This window comes from Hoplias malabaricus, chromosome 2 (assembly GCF_029633855.1).
Source record: "Hoplias malabaricus isolate fHopMal1 chromosome 2, fHopMal1.hap1, whole genome shotgun sequence".
Lineage (NCBI taxonomy): Eukaryota > Metazoa > Chordata > Actinopteri > Characiformes > Erythrinidae > Hoplias > Hoplias malabaricus.
The window spans coordinates 41,873,418-41,892,169 of NC_089801.1; the positions used below are offsets into that span (position 1 = coordinate 41,873,418).

Consider the following 18,752-nt stretch of genomic DNA (forward strand, 5'->3'; position numbering starts at 1 on the left):
GAGCAAGTACAGACTTCTCTATTTGTCACACATGAAATGAGAGATGAAGTTAGAACACATAGCGATGATAAAATCAGAAATGGCTCAGAATTGAGGGAATCTGAATTTGAAGAACCAAAAATGACTCATGAAATGTGGACCAATGAGGAGGGAGGACATAGCCCTGGGAGAATAATCTATGAAGATCGAGTCATTAGGCATGAACGGAGAACTTCTATGGAGCCACAGATTAGTCCAGACAGGAGACCTTCTGAGGACTTCAGTGCTGTCATCAAAGAGGAGCTAGAGAACTACCCAGATTATCATCTCTTCTGGAAGGCAAACAAACCAAACGCTGTGGTCAGATTTGCCACTGAAATGGTGAGCAGTGAGCCACCAATTCTAAATGAATTTCATGATGAAATTATGGAAATAAATGAAAGTCTGGAGAAGGACAATATAAAGGTGGGTAGAGATTCACCTCGCAGCCAGACGCCTCATTCCAGCTTAGGAAAAAGTGAACCTTATGAGGGCTTTATACAAAGCCTACAAAGAAGTTCCAGTGACTTGTTTATATGTGAAACCAAAGAAAAGACTCTCATGGAGAAGGAAGATCAGCATAGGGATACATTGACCAATATTTCATCTATGGAAATCGGGTTTTCAGTCCAAAAGGAACTGGAGGAAACAGATTTACCAGACACAGGACATGACCAACACTGGTATAAGGTTACAGTGAAAGAGTTCTCACCAACAGAAGTCCAAGAACAAACCAAACCAGACTTTCAGGAACCACATTTAAAAGAGACCAAGGAAACACACCAGAATGGGTGTAAGGATACAGTAAAACAGTCATCAGTAACTGAAATCCAAATGCAAGCTCAAACCAAACTTGACAATATCTACATACAAGACATACAAGATCAACACGGACATAAGGGAATAATTGAAGAGCAGCCAACAATTGAACTTCAAGAAGAAGCCCTACCAGAGCTTGAGGAATCACATATACAACAGACTGAGAAACAAGATCATCTTGAATATAAGGCCATACTGGACAAGTCGTCACTTGCAGAATTCAGAGGACAACCCCCCAGAGAGTATGCAGAAATGTGTGTACAAGAGCTGGATGTTGATCAGCATGGGTATGCAGGTACAGAAGGGTTGTTCCCTACAGAAATACAAAGAGGATCCCAAGCTGAGCTTGAGGAAACCTATTTACCAGAGATAGAACAAGGCCTTATTGGACATGAGAATATGATGAAAGAGTTTATATCTACAGAAGCTCAAAAAGAGCTTGAGGAAACATACTTACAAGAGATTGACAGTCAACTTGAGTATAAGGGCTCTATGAATCTTTTGCCTTCTACAGAATTTCAAGAATATAATCAAACAGAGCTTGAGGGAACATCTTTAAAACATCAAGAAGACCTGCACAGTTATGAGGGAACTATACAGTTGACACATACAAAAATAAAAAATGCACAAACCGATACTGAGGAAACATGTATACAAGAGATGGATGAGGAGGACAAGGAGGGTCATGAAGCTGGTATTAAAGAAATCCAGGAACAAATCCAAACAGTACTAAAAGCACGTTTTGAGGACTTGGACTATGACATAGTTGTTTCTGAAGCTGGGGAAATAAAACAGATTAAGGGAACCACTGAGGCTTCCAAAGACTTTAAGATTTCTAGGTCTGAAGAATTTCTGAAAATGCAGCAGAAACCTTACCATGACATCCAACCAACTAGACCTTGTCTTCTAGACACTGCCCAGCATGTCACAGTGAGCAGTCCTAAAAGTGCCTACCAGAGTGACTCACTGGAGACCTCTTCTGTTAAAGAGTGCTTCTCTTCTCAAAAATCTCCTGACTCCATTGATCCCAGTCCAAGTAAGGACTTCCAACATCCTGATTTTTTAGAAAGCTGCCCCACTGAGCCTACACATGGATCTCAAAGCCTTGACCAAACATGTCACAGCAGTGAGGACCTCCAGATATGTCAATTCACATCTGACCTCCCAGCAAATATTGAGAGTGAGAAAAGGTCTGAAATTACCTTTCAAAAAGATGTAGAAGGATCTCCAGACTCAAAGTGCCTTTCTATGTCTTTAAAGCCATATTCAGCTTCATCTAATGGAGGTGAACGAGAGGAAGCTATAGAGAGCAGCTTGGAGAAATGCATACCTGAGGAAATGATGTTTGAAATGGCTGAAAAAATAAAAATATTTGATGAAATAGAGAAAGAAGATGAATTGAGAAAGATGTTTGATTCCAGTGGTTCTGCTCTGTTTCTGGTCAAAGAATCAGTGTCAGATGATCCTGACAAATCAAGAACACCAATAGGACTTGATGCATCCAGCTATTCTGAGACTGAAGAAACACATGGATTTTTTGTACCTATAAAGCCATTTTCATCTCAGCCCATAGATGATGATGATGTTGAAAAGGATGATCTAGATATGTGCGCCATATCCAAAAAACAGATCACCCCTGAAGAAGAAATGTTCAAGATAGCTGCAAAAATCAAAGTATTTCAGGAGATTGAAAATAATGGCAAAAAGTTAGCACTGACGTTACAGGATAAAGATGAGCTGCCACTAAGTCCCTCAGACCATGAACAAGAAGAAGCCAAATACCAGAAGGGTTCACTAGAGTCTAGCCAAGTGCCACCTTCACCTCTAGAATCAGAGGTGTGTAATGATCCAGAGTTGTCCAAACTACCTCAAGAATTGTGTGGTCAAGCCATATCTGAGAATCAGGCCTCAGAGTTTATGGAGAATGGTGCTGAACACAAAGATGTGGCATCTATAGATGAACCACCACAAATTGACATTGACAGAAAAGAGGACAGCCATGTTGATCTGTCACCTTTGTGTCTTATCAAAACAGCAGGTGTGGGTGAGAATATTTTAGTGACTTCTGAAAATGATGGAGAGAGTGATTGTGTCATTGCTGAGGAAACCCCACATCAGTCAGATGAAGATAGAAGTATAGAGAGGATCCTCAGGGACAATGTCCTATCTGTATCAGACTCAGCAGAACCTCAGGAAGAGCAAAAACCAGGCATGTGTATTTATATCGAAGAACATAGAGAACAATCAGAAGTGTCTGTTCAAGGATCTGTTCAGGGAGATCTAGTTCCATGGAATGATAAACTGGAGGATGATGAGAGCTTCTGTTCACAGAGTGAAGCAGAAGAGAAGAAAGTATTAGCTCTAGTTTCAGAGAGTCAATCAACATCGGAAACAGCAACTGGTCGAACACCTACAGAAGATGGAACACCAGACCCTTTCATGTTCCAGGAAGGGAAGCTTTTTGAAATGACCAGGGGAGGTGCTATTGATATGAGCAAAAGAAGTATGGAGGAGGAACAAGATGCTTTCATCTTTTTCTCTCTAAGAGAAGAGGAAGCTGAGGAGGCTCCTTCTGAACAGATGTCAGAGGAAAGTGGAATACTTTCTAGCAGTCAGGAATTGACTACAACAGAAGAACATAGTCTCCGCAAGGTTTCAGCTGAAGATGTCTATCAGCCACAAGATTTAGAACACTGTTCCAGTAAGACTGACCCAGGGAGTACCAGAGGTAAGGATCCGGACTCAGTTTCACCCATAATTACCATGGACACTGCCACCTCAACCGTTACTAGATCCATTTATTCAGAGCAGGATCAGGAGTCATCTGACTCGTCTACAGAGGAGGAACAGCACTCTGTGATTGAAATTCCCATACCTACACTGGAAATGATCAGTCTCCCTAGCATCCTGGGGACATGTTTTACTCAGTCTCTCATCTCAACCAAAGAGTCTTCTGCAGAAGCTGAAAGCAAGAAGATGAAATCAAAGATTCCAGTAAAATCTGCAAGCTTTGAGCAGATCTTAGGAAAGGGCGATTCCACTGAACAGAGTCAAAGACCCAAATCGGAGACAGATGTAGGTTTTTCAGATTTACTCACTACTAACATAGAAGTTTCTTCAGCTAAACCAAAGCCTACAGCTTCTAGACTACATGTGCCTGTTGAACAAATGGTGTTCAGTTCACCCCAGGTCCTTGTTGCATACCCTCAGCAATTTGAGGATATGTGCAAGCAAGGGTCCACAGATGAGAAGGACTTTGCTAAAGGCTTCCTTGACTCAGAAGGGGATTCCAGGCCACTGCCAGGAGTTAGACCTTTCTCAGTAGGTGAGGATGTGTTTGAGACAAGACCCAACTGGGAGGATTGTGTGGAGACCCAGATGCAGAGAATCTCAGACAGCAGTAGCCCAGATCAAAGTTATAAAGGTACACAGTTCTACCTGGCTTGTGGCCCCTTGTTCCCTTCCCTTAATGACTCCTCAGTTCCCATCCAAGACAAGATAGTCACTTTCTGTTCTGGTCTTGTCCTGTCTCACCCTGTGATATTGTGTATTTTCCTGTTTTATGTTGTTGTGTTGTCTAGTGCAAGTTTGTTCCATTTTGTGCTGTCTTATTATATGTGTGCTGTATGTCAGTGTGGTGTCCATGTCCATGTGTTTGTAAAAATCTCAAGATTGAAGATCTGTTTTTCTTTGCTAACAGCATTTTGTTTTAAAGCATTTCCTTTGGTTTATTTGCTCCCATCTCCATCACTGCAGCATGGATTGATTTCTGTCATTATTTTGAATGGTCATCTTTCTAAAACTCAGATGCAAAATTCGTGAATTTACTCCTTTGTTTTAATTATTTTGAAGCTGTAGGTGTTTAGTGAATTTTCTGTAATCTTATATTGTCAATCTTTAATAAAACATACATTATATACCCAACATTTACAGTGGACTGGAATGAAGATGTTGATCGTAAAGAAGAAACATTGGTCGTTATTGCTGACCTCCTTGGTTTCAGCTGGACAGGTGAGATTATATGAAGAGTCAGTGTCCTGAGAATGTGTGCCCTGTGGTCTCAGGTTTCAGTCTGTGATTCTCTTCTGGGTACATTCCTGAGTTTAGTATTTTTGTTATACCCTTATTTTTTAATGAACAAACATAGCAATGTTTGTCCATGTATTTTTTTTTCAACAGAGCTGGCAAAGGAGCTGGAATTCAGTGAAAATGAAGTTCAACAGATTCGAACAGATAACCCAAACTCTCTTCAGGAACAGAGTAACGCTCTCCTCCAGCATTGGAGTGAACGGGAGGGAAAACATGCCACCGGTCAGTCCTGCCCTCTCTAATACATACAGGAGTGTGGGATAGAGAAGAGAGGAGGTAGTGATAGAGGGGAGTGGGAGAGATACATCATGAAAGATGTTTGCAGTGTGGTAAACATCCAGCATGGGTTGTCCTGTTACTGCAGTCAAATAAAGACAAAATAATATACTTTCTCCCATGTCTAGAACACAAAACTTTGGAATGCAGGAGACACATTTCCTTGCCAATGTACCAGAGAAATATTGTAATATTTATATAAATAATGGAAACTGTCAGTGGACACTGATTTTGTGTTTTCTTTTTTCTACAGAGGACTGTCTGATAAAGCGCCTGACCAAAATAAACCGCATGGACATTGTCCACCTGATTGAGACGCAGATGAACAAGTCAGTTCAGGAGCAGACATCTAGAACATATGCAGAGATTGAGAGAACCCTGGACCACAGTGAAGGTGCAGAGTATTGTGTCTTACGCAGTCAATTGATCACACTACTGATTTTCTCCACCTGTGTTCATTAACCACATTAACAACAACCTCTTAGAATCACTATAGCAACCTTTTAGTAACAACTAAAGTGTCCTGCAAGCTGCCTAACAAAGCCCTAACAAGCACCTGTGGTACAATGATATTCAAAGATGTTTATGTATTGTGTGTTGTGTAGCCCTATCATCAGTGCAGGAGGAAGGGGACAGTCCCCATGTGGTCAGGAAGTTAGACATTTCATCTCAGAGACATGTCCCTGCCGTCTCAGAAGAGGATCTCTCAGTCGCCTCGCTTCTGGATGTCCCATCATGGGCAGAAACATTTGGACATCCACATTCAGACAGTTTTCATGGAAATCTGGAGGAGGAGGAGGTCAACAACACTCAGTGAGATGCTTAAGAATTAACATTCAAATATTAATATTTTAAAATGTAATATTAAAATTGCCAAAAACACTGCAAGATCATCATTAACTACAGGCAAAAAAAAAATCTACAGATGAGTATTAAACACTGATGCCTGTGTGTCTGTGTTCACAGAGAGAGCTTTGTAAACCCGTGGTCAGTACCAGAGATCAGGACTGAGTCCACAGAACAAATTCAACAACAAGAAGTAAGTTACTGTTTATTTTTACTGAAGCTGAGCCCAAGGTGTTTCTCCTGATCGGCTGAATGTAACAAAAGTAGTTTTCCCTATTCTTTGGAACTGCTATTTAAATTAAACCACGAAAGACGAAAAACATCCTCAAGTGTTTGTTTTTGATGTTTTGGCCATTGCTGGTTGGAAGTTGGAGATGTTAAATGCTGTTAGGCTTGAGAGATGATATCTTTCAGTGAACCAAGCAGGCAAGGGGTTTTGTACATTAGATCGCCACACATGGGTGGACATGGCCAATGGTTTGGGTGTGGCCTGTCAAATTTCTGGTTGAACATATGTGTAACAATAAGCAAACATTTTATTTTACACTCATTTTAAAACAGAGGGAAACAACCACTGGTAACAATAACAGGAACCATGTCCCCTCTTGACTATTGCTCCCAGAATGTGGTTATGGTACATCCTGGCCCATGTCCACCCCTGTCTACATACAATTAAAAACAGACTGTTCTTGCACATGAGAGATGTCAAACGGTGTGCCTTTTCACTCTGTGATCATGTCTACAGCGCTCCATTTGTTTGATGTCAGTTTCCACTTTCATCATCTCATTATGTTCTTGTCTTGTGTACTGTCTTTTTCCACCTCCTTCCCTTCCATCATTCTCACCTTCCAGCTCATATCTTTACCCCAAGAAGAGAACCAGACTCAGACCGAGTCTTTAGAGCATAAGGAAAAGTGTCTGTCTCCATCAACAACCTCACTAAACAAGCATTCAGAACATGTAACTGGGAACAGAAAGAATTTCTTTAACTTCAGCCAGTTGTCCATCGATACATTTTCAAATGAAATCTCAGCAGAAGAAACCGAAAATGAACATGGGCAGATTGTCCCTGACATGGTTATACAATATCCTCAAGAACACAAACCAGAAGAACTGGAGGATTCTTCACTCTGTGATCTGTCTCCTGTCTGTGAAAAGAGTGATATAGAAGGAAATGAAAAGTGTCTGTCCGAGCTTTTAAAATGTCCACTCTCAGAGCCTCTGGAAACTTTAGACACCCTGCAGGCATCCTCTCTTAATAACAAGCATCTGTTTGGTGTTCAGTTCCTTGAAAATAATCTGGCAACTGGAGAATATATTCCTTCATTTCTTGTCCAGATTTCAGGGGAAGCTTCTCCAGAGTCCTTTACACAATCACCTCAGCAAAACCAGGAGTTGTGTCAGATACCTTCAGACTTCATCAAGACCTCAGTAGACTCAGGTTACAGCTTTGTTGACTGTGAACCTGATCAGGTTCCTGATGGTCTAATAGAGTATGAAGACTTCAATCCCACTGCTTCAGGTGAACTCAGCATGGGGGAACCAAAAGAAACTGGACAGTCATTCACAGAAGATTCCATAGAGAAGCAGGACCTTTCAGAGAAATCAGAAGACAGGCTTCAAACACTTGAAACAAAGAAGGTAATAGTTTATCCAGTGGAATCTGTCATTGACCCAAGAGTACTTATAGATTCCCTGTCTTCTACAAAATCAAATGCATCTTCAGAAGAATCTTCACATCAAAACCATTGTCGATTGGAGGAACAATGTGAAGAGCATGATTCTGAAGTTTTCACTACTCAAGAAGAATCTCGTCAAACAGAAGTAATCAAAATCCCCCAAAAGTTCACTGATGATGATAAAATGCAGAGTAAATCCCAATCTGAAATTGACACACTGCAAGACTCTTGGGTTTTGAAGGGGACTGATCTACATAGAGATACTTCATCATTTTCAGTCTCTAGCATTTCTCCACAAGATGCAGAAGCAGTCAGAACATCTTATTATTTTGAGTTTCAGGACTTTCTTTCAGAAAAAGAACCAGGCAACACTGAGGCTACAATGCCAGTTTCCATCCCAGAAAACTGTACTGAGGCTGCCGAGATTCTTCCCAAAGATGCAGATCCTGCAGGGCTTCTCAGAAAAGATTCAGAGATCCAAAGATGCAAACACTCAAAACGCCCACTATCTCATTCATTTGCCTCAGAATCAGTGCCTGGGTTTTCAGAGAATGCTTCTCCTGCTCGTAGTTTCTCTGAATCTGATCAAACAAAACTACACACTGTCAATACTGATCAGGATTGGGCATTGCGTCTGAAACCTGCTTTCACAGAAACCATATTGTCTGAGCAAGTGGTCATCTCAGAACCTGTTGGATCAGCAAGTTTTGGACTTGCAAATGATGAAAATATGTTCATCCAACCGTTGGCTGAGAGATCCTACCCTGAAATCCTGGAGGCAGAAGATGTACCTGCAGAGAATACTTACATTAACATATCAGATTTGTGTAAATTTTCAGGAGAACATTTTTGCCCCAGGGGTTTCCAAAGCCTCGAAGACTCTGATCCCGAGATGTTCTTTGAGTGTAAACAGACCATCTTTAATCCCTCAGAACCAGAACTGAATCTCCATGATGATCCTGTCAACTCTTGCAATCACAAACTAAAGACTCAAGTCAGAGCCCAACTGTCAACTTTGACTAGTGCTATTAAAGAAGTTCCCCATGGGTCAATCCAGTCTTCAGGAAGTGAGGATTACAAAGATGCTCCAGTTGTCCAGGGGATTCTGGAAAATTTCCAGGCAAAAGACAAAGAATTTTGGGAATGCGAGAGAAAGATCTCACTTGTCACACAAACTCCTCAGGAGTTTCATCTTCAACAAGGAAATAAAGATTATGATGATAATGAGGTGTGGATGGTAAGAGCATGTTACTTCCATTCTTCTGAACCCAAGCTAATTTATTCCTTTCTCCTTGCTGCAGGAATGCCATTTTGCTTTTCTGTGATTTCTTAATTAAACTTGAGTATTTCTGAACCAGCTCCAATCAGACAGAGCCATAAGAACCTCCAGAGCACTCAGAACGATTGATGAACCTAACAAGCACTTAGTTAATACTGTCCATTCATAACCAAGACATAGTCCTCACTGTTCTTTCATAACCAGGCCATAGTCCACACTGTCTGTTCATAACCAGGTCGTAGTACACATTGCCTATTCATAACTAGAATATTGTTCACATGGTAAAGTCATGGTATGTCCTAAGCTCATTGACTTGCTGCATGCTTGAATCCTGTTTGAAAAATAAATTGGGTATTCAACAAAATAGTTAATTCAGAAAAGATCAATGTGAGAAACCAGGATTGTTTAAACTTCCAGTGGTCTGGGGTGTGTGGAATGAGGGTTCTTACATTGATTTTTTCCAATTGATTATTATTGTATTGTATTGTATTATTATTATTATTATTATTAATGCATGCTTCTTGGCCATGTTCTTCGTAAAGCTCATGCTGTTTCCAGTTGTTTCTTCAGTCACGTTCTTTTCAGGAATATTTTCCAGTGGTGGAGTATTTTGTTATAAGCTGTGTTTAAAACATAGACATATTTATGACGTAGCTGTGCTTATTTCGTTGCCATGGTTATATAATAGCCTTATGTATGGAACTGCATATATGGCATGGTCGTATTCATAGTGTAGCCTTAGTTATGACGTAGTAATTTGTGACACAAAGCTGTATTATTGCATAATTGTGTGTATGATATTATCATGATAATAATGTAGCCATGTCTATGCAAATTTTCTGGCATGATAAGGACATATAGGAGGAGTTAAAGCCACGTTCTTAAAGTTCAGATGATGAAGTTCTGGGTAACACATGTGGATGCTGATGTGGATGTCTTCTGTCTAAAGATCTAAGACAGTTCACATTGACCCTTTGTGTTCAAATGTAAACCTGACTGAAGTAACCTCTACCTCTCCCGCCTCCCTGATCTTGGCATTGCTGGTCTTCACTCTGACATGCTGGCCGATCTTTGAGAAGTTGTTCTGCCCTTTCTGAAACGTAATCACTGAATCATCTCCAGCCTCTGAACTGAGGTCAGTCTGGAGTAATTTTGAACAGAAAAGCTGGACAACTTCTGGGTTTAAGTTATATTATTATGCTGTGTCCTAAACCTGTGACCTCTTACACCATGCCCTGTGGTTGTGGCACCAGTGCTCCCCCTGGTGGAGGTTGTATTAATTTAGTTCTGTCACTTGTAAACAGGGCAGTGAGATTCCGGATGTTCCTCTGCAGTCTGTGACTGTGGAACAAATTACTGATGAAGGGGGGAACCCCGTCACAACAAAGGTAGGCCCTAAATCCACAGAAACCCAAAACTACTGGTTCCTCATCACTGGAGCTAAAAGATTCATGTTAAACATGAGACATAATGATTATGATGTGTGTGTGTGTGTGTGTGTATTACCTGTGCAGGTGAGCAGGAAGGTAATCCAAAGGACTGTGTCTGATGGTGTGGAGAGGGAGGAGGTGCCGGTGGAAGGGAGTTCTGTAGGGAAAGTTAAATTGAAGGAGATGGACTCCTGCTTTAAGGTGATGAAGAGGACAGTGGTGAAGAGCGAAGGAGACGAGGCTGAGGTTTGCTTCTATTTTATCAATAACTCAGAGACAGTGTTAGGATTAGAGACGATGTGTCCACTGATAACGGATGACCTGCATCTTTTTAAATGTTAATTGCTGCAGGTCATGTTCTGTGAGAGGAAACCTGTGGTGGTGAAGGGGGAGGTGAAGAATGGAGGAGGAGAAGAGGTCACCCAGGTGATCAAGAGGACCGTGGTCCAGGGGGAAAAAGTGGAGCAACACTTGGGAGACCCTCAACTGTCCACCAACCTACCCACAGCTCAACATGACTTCACACAGGTGAGTATACAATAATATATATATAATTATAATGTGCAATTATTTGTCATTGTACAATGTATGAAGAAACGTGTCTTCTGCATTTAACCCATTTGTGTCAGTGAACACACACACACAAACTAGTGCACTAGGGGCTGTGAACACACACCCAAAGCAGCAGGCACCCTTCCCAGGGGACATTTGGGGGTTCAGTGCCTTGCTCAAGGGCAATTCAGCCATGGATGTTCCTGTCAATTCTGGGAATTGAACCAGCAACCCTCCAGTACCAAGTCCGGTCCTCTAACCTTTAGCCAAGGTTGCCCCCTATAGTACAGCATGTCACAACTATGTAGCAAATACCTGAGACACCAGAACCAACACCAGCACCACCATAGCTACAACCAGAAACAGCCCCACCCTAGCAGCAACCTCAAATGCCAGAACCACCACCAACACCACCCTAGCAACTACCTGAAATACTAGAATGGTCTCACTGTTCTTCACTGAAACTAAACTCCTTTCTCTTTCTCTCTCTCGCTTTCTTTCTCTTTATACTCTCTAATACACTGTTTTTTCTCTCTCTCTCAGAGCAAGGATGAACAGTATTAAGCCTAAAAAAGGACACTGCTGAAAGAAGTTGGAGGGAGGATACTGACTCTCCCTTGCCATGACGACTAGCTCTGCTGTCATCATGACCACCTCCAGAATTTGGTGCAGCTTTACTGTGGCAGGTGGAGGAAGAGGAAGTAGAAAGTGAAGGCGAGGAATGATTTGGTCCTGCTGTGTCTTATTCATCCTCGTTTGGCCCCGCCCTCTTATTTCCCTATGCATCGCACTCCAGCAAACCCACAATGCACCTGCCACACCCAGTCTTCCTGTATGTCAAGTGGTGGGCGGAGCCTTCATTCTGGTTTGCTCCTCCTCCTCTTGTTTCCGTGACCAAAGAGTTCACTGTGTTCCTCCTGAAGCCCCACCCCATCTCATCCCTCACTCAGACGCCACAGCCTGCTCAGTGCTGCCCCCCATTCCCCAACACACCATCTCCATGAGTCCCTGAGTCAAATGACAACCCCTATCCCCGAATTCCCCACCATTCCCTGCATGAGCAGTGGACAATGCATTGGGCAGTATTCTAGAGGAGAACAGTGGACTTCTTAATCAGTGTGTCCCCTTCACAACCTAACCCTCACTATATGTAAGGAGTCTGGTTCCATTCATACACTGCTCCATCCCGATCTAAACACACTGCAGGGGATTCTAGGAAAGTGGTTGAGCTGCCCTTCCTGTGATTTATATCTCAACACTGTTCCAATAAAGGATCTGTAAATAAATGTAGCACACATTAATCACACGTCCACCATATTAGCAGGCATGATAATGCTAGAGTCTCACTGATAACTCATATCTCACTGTCTGTGTCTCTCACCCCTCTCTCTCTATCACTTTCTCATATATCACTCTCATATTTCATTTTCTCTCCCTCTCCCTCATATATCACTGCCTGTGTCTCTTATCTCTCTTTTTCTCTTTCTATCTCTCTGTGTCTCTTGCCCCTCTCTTTCGCAACTGTCTCTCACTGTCCACATATCCTGCCATCTCATACCTCATTGTGTGTGTCTCTCTCATAACTTACTGTCTATGTCTCTGTCTCTCTCATATCTCACTCTCTGTGTCTCACCCCCCACCCCAGTGTATTTAGTGTAGTCTCTCCATCTTCATCTCCGTCCTGGGGATTTTCATGTGGTGTTTTCGGATGTGGATTCATTCTGTTTTTGTTTTGAAGAATGTAGCAGGTCTGGTGCAAAGGCAAAAGGTGATTGAACCATTCTCTGATCCTCAGCCAATCACTGACCAGCATTTAATTTCACTGTCTTGCACTGTAACATTAATTTATTTATTTGTGTGTTTGTGTATGTTTAATGCTGCATTAAAATCAACATTTTACTGTTTTTGTTTGTTGGTTTGCAGCAAGGTTGTGTTAATTTTGTTAAGAATCAGAGTTAATGCAGTGTGGAGAAGGGGAGGTGAAGGAGTGAAGGGGTAAATGAGTGAATGAATGTATGACTGATGGATGGGTCACTGCTGTGTTTCACTGTGATGCTCCACATTTGTGTTGTTGAATGAACCATGTCCGTCTGCAGATGATATGAATATTAATGAGCTGTATCCGCATGTATTAGGTTATTCTGAAACAACAGGAAGATATTTAAACTCTATAAATGCTACAGTGTGTTTTTGGCTAAATAAAAGTCTGTGTGTACTCTCAGCTCAGCTGTTTCACTCCTTCATTACACTCTTTAATGGAGTGTGGTGTGTTTACCCTGTGTCTGTGTGGGTTTCCTCTGGGTGCTCCACTTTCCTCCCACTGTTCAAACACACGCTGGTAGGAGTGACTGAATACGAGCTTCCAAAGTGGGAATTTTTCCTGTAGGAATGCATTGACCAAAATTTCAACCTGCACTAACTCAGTCAATTTTGAAGCTATGGACACAAGATTTCAGATTATTGGACCCGGGCACACTGAGACCCATCATGTCAAAAATCAGACCTCTTGCACTCATCCTTCCTGTTTAATCCCTTCTTCAATATCCCTCCATTCACTTGAAAGGGGGATATCTCTACCATAAAATTTAAATGACATCTCTAGGTGAAAGTATAAGGAAGGTATGGGGAACTGTTTGGCTAAAAGGGAAAAAGGCTTTCCAGGCAGAGGAGCTAGAGTGCGTGATGCCATCGCACTCTAGCTCCTCTGCCTAGAAAGCCTTTTTTCCCTTTTAGCCAAACAGTTCCCCATACCTTCCTTATACTTTCACCTAGAGATGTCATTTAAATTTTAAATGGTAGAGATATTACCAATTTCCAGCACCTGTGAATTTGAGAACATTTGAAAACGGTTTTTGAGTTATGAATTTTTGTTCAGTACTAGGCAGGATTTTGGCTCCCATAGAGTTGAGCAGTGTATTTCAGAGCGGCTCGGAGCGACAGAGTTCAAAAAAATTGTTCTCAAAATTATGTTTGGTTTGACCAGATGAGCACACCTCTTTTAAAAATGGTTGTGTGCTTTTACCCTGTCATAACACAAACATTTCTTGTTCAATCTGCACAGTTCTTCAAACAAAGAAACTGCACTATGTAACGTTTGGAGGAGGTTAGGAAACTACAACCTGTCCCTTGATTTCTGGACAATGCTGTAAATGTTAATTACACTCTGCAGCTGTGAGGAAGCCCAGGAGCAAAAATACCAAACCTTTCCTAATGTTCCCTTAAGACAAAAAAGCTGACGAGATGGTTCTTCAGAGTTCTTCACACCAGAATCTTAATCGCAGGATCACAGCCTTATTAACATTTTAATGTCAAAACTACATCTTAATTAACCTTGTAATATCACAAAGGGAATATTATTAACCCTTCATTGCTCACTCTGAGTATACATCATTGCAATTTAAGAATATTAATGATAATATTCAGTTTTCTGCAGCAAATATATTCATATTTAATGATGTTGTTCTTTATTTCTTTGAATTTAAATGCTAGAAATTTCTGAACAGCAACAAAATGGCAATGAGCTGAAAATTTGCAGATATTAATAATATTAATAACAATAATATCAATATACATCAACACAAATGAATATAGAGACTCAAGGGCAGTGTGGAGAGAAGGGGCAGGGCTATATTTACATTTTATACATTTGAAATGGCTCCAGATCCCACCCCCAAAATTAAAGGGTTATAAACTGTCTTTGGCCCAGGGGGAGGGGCGGGGGTGCGCGGTTCATGGATCCTCAGGTATGTCTGGCACTGGTCAGATGGTCAAATGTTAGAGCTTTAACACACATGCTGGTTCTCTCCTGCTTCAGTGTCTGTTAAATACAAAACAACAGACATCATTACTGTCAACATTAACACCAGTAAAGTAAAGCTTTGCCCCATCAGACAGAACTAATTTTTAATGGGTCGTCCTCTGGAGTCCTGGAACTGCATGAGACGAATGTATGCAATACAGCCTGCATCTTCTCCAATCAGATGGATGTTCATCTGGATTCAACAGGATGGTGTAATAAGGTTTATTCCCCTTACAAAGCCCTGGTAAAATCTATATTAATATTCATCACCAACACTTGATATAAACATATCAATGATCGGGGGAGGGCGGGCAGGCAATCTAAGACTGAGGTAATGATTAAAGGTAAACTAAATGTAATGTCCTAGATACTGTTCTCAAAGTAGAACTGATAGAAATTTTGTCCATCCACCAAGTTCCCCAGAGCCTCAGGTTTGAAGGAGGTCAGGCCAGGGTCACAGATCTTACTGCAACACAGAGAGAACTCGGCCAGAGCACCTCCTCCTTCAGCCTGAAGGACTTTATTATTATTATTATTAGGGGTCCAAGCATATAAGGTGCTGGAGCTTTACTCTAAAATAGTGTACTAAATACAATCAAAATGCACAAAAAGGAGGTGCTACAGTTGAGGAGTAATTGGTTGCATACGTTTTTTTATTGATTATGATGCCATCTGTGGGTGATACCAAAATGAGAAAGATATTTTCTGAAGCCCACGGCTTCAGCATTGTCATAACATATGGCAAAAGCGTTTTTGAGTTACAGCTACATTATTGAGATTTTTAGAAGGCAAGCTGAAAAACTATATTGATACTTATTAAAGTTCAGGTTCTTAAGAGTCTGGTTATTCCACATATGTTGATAATGGCTTAGAATCCTGAGACAAGCTCACCCTCAAACTCAAAATATGTGGGTTTAATCTCACCAATGTATCTGTTATAGCAGAATCTCTCATCACCCCTCCCTCATCCACACACCCCTACTCATACACACCTACTGACTGAGAGACCCACATTCACACCCCCTCTCTCCCTCCTCTAACAGAGGAGTGTCTAACACAGTGGACAGTGAGTGGACACAGAATTTAAAAACTGCAACAGCACAGCTGTGACTGATCCACTCATCACCAGCACATCAGTGTCACTGCAGCACTGAGAATGATCCACCACCCAAAACATATCTACTTTGTGGGGGTTCTGACCACTGGGTGATGTCAGGGACAAGTTGCTGCTCAAATATGTGTGTGCAACAGTGCATTGAAACTCCAAAGTGTGCTCTGTGCTCTCCCTGTGACCCAACTCCCAAATACTCCTCCCTCTCACACTCAATCTCCACATAGACACCAAAACACAAAGGACCACCTTTAAAACACTACAAAAATTACCCTTAAATATGGCTTCTGTCTCAGGACAGGTTGAATGCTAATGTACTTGGTGTCTTTGAGCGAATAATATGCTTGGACCCTGTGAATTTCCACTTGCTGCAATATTTATTATTATTATTATTATTATTATTATTATATGGAATGTTTAAATATGATTTGCATGCATATCTTTCACACAAAACAAACATTCATACTACACAAAGAGCTGTGTCTGAATTTGCACCCTCACAGGTTAGTGTAGTATTCAGGGTTGTGGTCATTTTGTAGCAATATCCTACTATATAGGCAATCCAAATTGTCCAATTGAAATCCATCATCAGCATCTACATAGCATTAAAAAAGCAGCAACATTTGATCCAGCGGCCACATTGGAAACCACAACAACAACCTTTGATCCAACAGCAGCTTCTAAGAACAGCCCTTAAACCTATTTTCAAAGGTCCAGACTCCAGAGGGTTTCAGAACAGGAGATACTGCATGTTGTTAGTGGTGTGTGTACAGCCCCAATTCCAATAAAGTTGGGATGTTGTGTAAAACATAAATAAAAATAGAATACAATGATTTGCAAATACTTTTCAACATATATTTAACTAAATGCACTACAAAGACAAAATATTCAATGTTCAAACTGATAAACGTTATTGCTTTTTTGCAAATATTTACTCATTTTTAATTTGAGGCCTGCAACACGTTCCAGGGACAGGGGCAACAAAAGACTAGGAAAGTTGAGGAATGCTCAAAAAACACCTTTTTGGAACATTCCACAGGTGATCAGGCTAATTTCATTTTCCAATTCAATTTCCATTTTTAAAAAACATCTTAGGTTAAAGTTGTTTAAAACTGTAAGTCATTCCAAAGTTGTTTCCTTTCCACAAGCAAAGCCTAGGGGATTTATAGGAGGACACTTGAACATTTGTAGTGTTGTCTCAAAACCGGAACAAGTTCAGCATATTTTATGTGATTCTAATTTACATTTTTTGGGCTTAACAGAATCATGGTTACATAAAGATTTACCAACTGTGCCACTAAATGTGGGGGTATAAATTATTAAGAAGGGATAGATTTGAAGGATGAGGTAGTGGAGTACTGGTTTATTGTTATGGATTATTCATTATTTTATGGAGTGTATTGGTCTACATTTATCACTCTCATCTCAGATGTCATTTGTACTGGTTGTGTTATATCATCCACCTTCTTTAAATAATGATTTTTATGATGAATTAAAAAAATTATTCAAAGTATGTGATGTTACAAATGACATTTTCGTTTTGGGTGATTTTATTATTAATTGGGAATATTAAATAAGAAGTGTTTAAAAAGAATTACAGATAAGATTGATTTAATGCAACCCAGACACAGATTGATTTAATTTTTAGTAATAGACCAGAGAGAGTAGAGAACACGTACAACTTTATCACTGTATTGTCTGATCATAATTTGGTATTATTCTGTAGAAAGCTTTCAAAGAAAATATTTAAGAAAAATACTAAATCTCTTGAGAACCATCTCAAAAAAATGAATTGGGGAATTTTCAAAAATAGAAATAAATCAAATAATCTGGAATTAATTAATATTGGGAAGTAGTGTAGAGGAAGACAGTAGTATGTTTATGAGTATAATTAGGAGCATAGTTCACAAATTCATGAAAAAGTCTCCAGTAAAGGAACATCAATGGAAATGTTTACCATGGATGAATATAGAATTATGAAAGCTGATGAAGGAGCTGATGAGGGACCATGCATTAAAAAAGTCATTGAAATCTAAATTGTATACTCATTCATTATCTGTAACCGCTTATCCAATTCAGGGTCACGGTGGGTCCAGAGCCTACCTGGAATCATTGGGTGCAAGGCGGGAATACACCCTGGAGGGGGCACCAGTCCTTCACAGGGCAACACAGACATTCTCTCACACACTGTGTTTTTGAACTGTGGGAGGAAACCGGAGCACCCAGAGGAAACCCACGCGGACATGGGGAGAACACACCAACTCCTCACCTGGAGCAGGAATCGAACCCATAACTTCCAGGTCCCTGGAGCTGTGTGACTGCGACACTACCTGCTGCACCACCATGCCGCCCTAAATTGTATACTGATAGACAGAAATGTATAAGATTATGGAATAGGTATGTGAAAGAATTGAGAAAGGCTAAAGCAAACATTTTTATTAGTATTATTTGAGAGGCTAGAGGTAATACTAAAAGATTTGGGAGCAAATTAGTAAGTCAACTTGTGTTAATACCCATGGATACAAAGTTACTGCTAAAATTGAATGATAGTATGGTACATGTTCCGATGGATATTGCTGAAGTTTTTAATCAACATTTTGTTGATTCGGTTGTTGAAATTGCAGAGTGTATTGTCCCTGTAGATGACAGAGTGCTAGTGGATATTTCTAAATCTATGTTTTATCTTAGTAATAGTGTGAAGAGTGTGAATTAATTAGGATAATTAGTTATCTTAATACTACTAAGACTAAAGATTACTATGGGATGGATTCTGTAATGCTTAAGTCCTTAAAGGAGTCGTTTACTTCACCTATAACTCGTATTGTCAATATTTCAATTTCTCCAGGATTTTTTC

The 18,752-nt window shown here is 40.5% G+C and overlaps 2 protein-coding genes across 3 annotated transcripts in view; both read left to right on the forward strand.

Annotated features, from left to right (window-relative positions):
• LOC136686113 (ankyrin-2-like) overlaps positions 1-13,194 on the forward strand; it is a 113,046-nt gene extending 99,852 nt beyond the window's left edge. The window contains exons 40-48 of one of the 2 annotated variants that reach the window (XM_066659660.1): positions 4,771-4,848; positions 5,017-5,148; positions 5,456-5,596; positions 5,808-6,015; positions 6,169-6,241; positions 10,311-10,394; positions 10,521-10,682; positions 10,788-10,964; positions 11,532-13,194. In XM_066659660.1, the coding sequence (XP_066515757.1) occupies positions 4,771-4,848; positions 5,017-5,148; positions 5,456-5,596; positions 5,808-6,015; positions 6,169-6,241; positions 10,311-10,394; positions 10,521-10,682; positions 10,788-10,964; positions 11,532-11,552 (1,076 nt within the window). In that variant the 3' untranslated portion in view covers positions 11,553-13,194. The remainder of the gene's footprint in view (positions 1-4,770; positions 4,849-5,016; positions 5,149-5,455; positions 5,597-5,807; positions 6,016-6,168; positions 6,242-10,310; positions 10,395-10,520; positions 10,683-10,787; positions 10,965-11,531) is intronic. The other variant, XM_066659661.1, reaches the window with a different exon arrangement.
• Positions 1,070-4,513, forward strand: LOC136687596 (ankyrin-2-like). The gene is made up of 2 exons (XM_066662100.1): positions 1,070-4,261; positions 4,509-4,513. The coding sequence occupies exons 1-2, from the start codon at positions 1,090-1,092 to the stop codon at positions 4,511-4,513; spliced, it is 3,177 nt and encodes a 1,058-aa protein (XP_066518197.1). The 5' UTR covers positions 1,070-1,089.
• Positions 13,195-18,752: the final 5,558 nt, after the last annotated feature.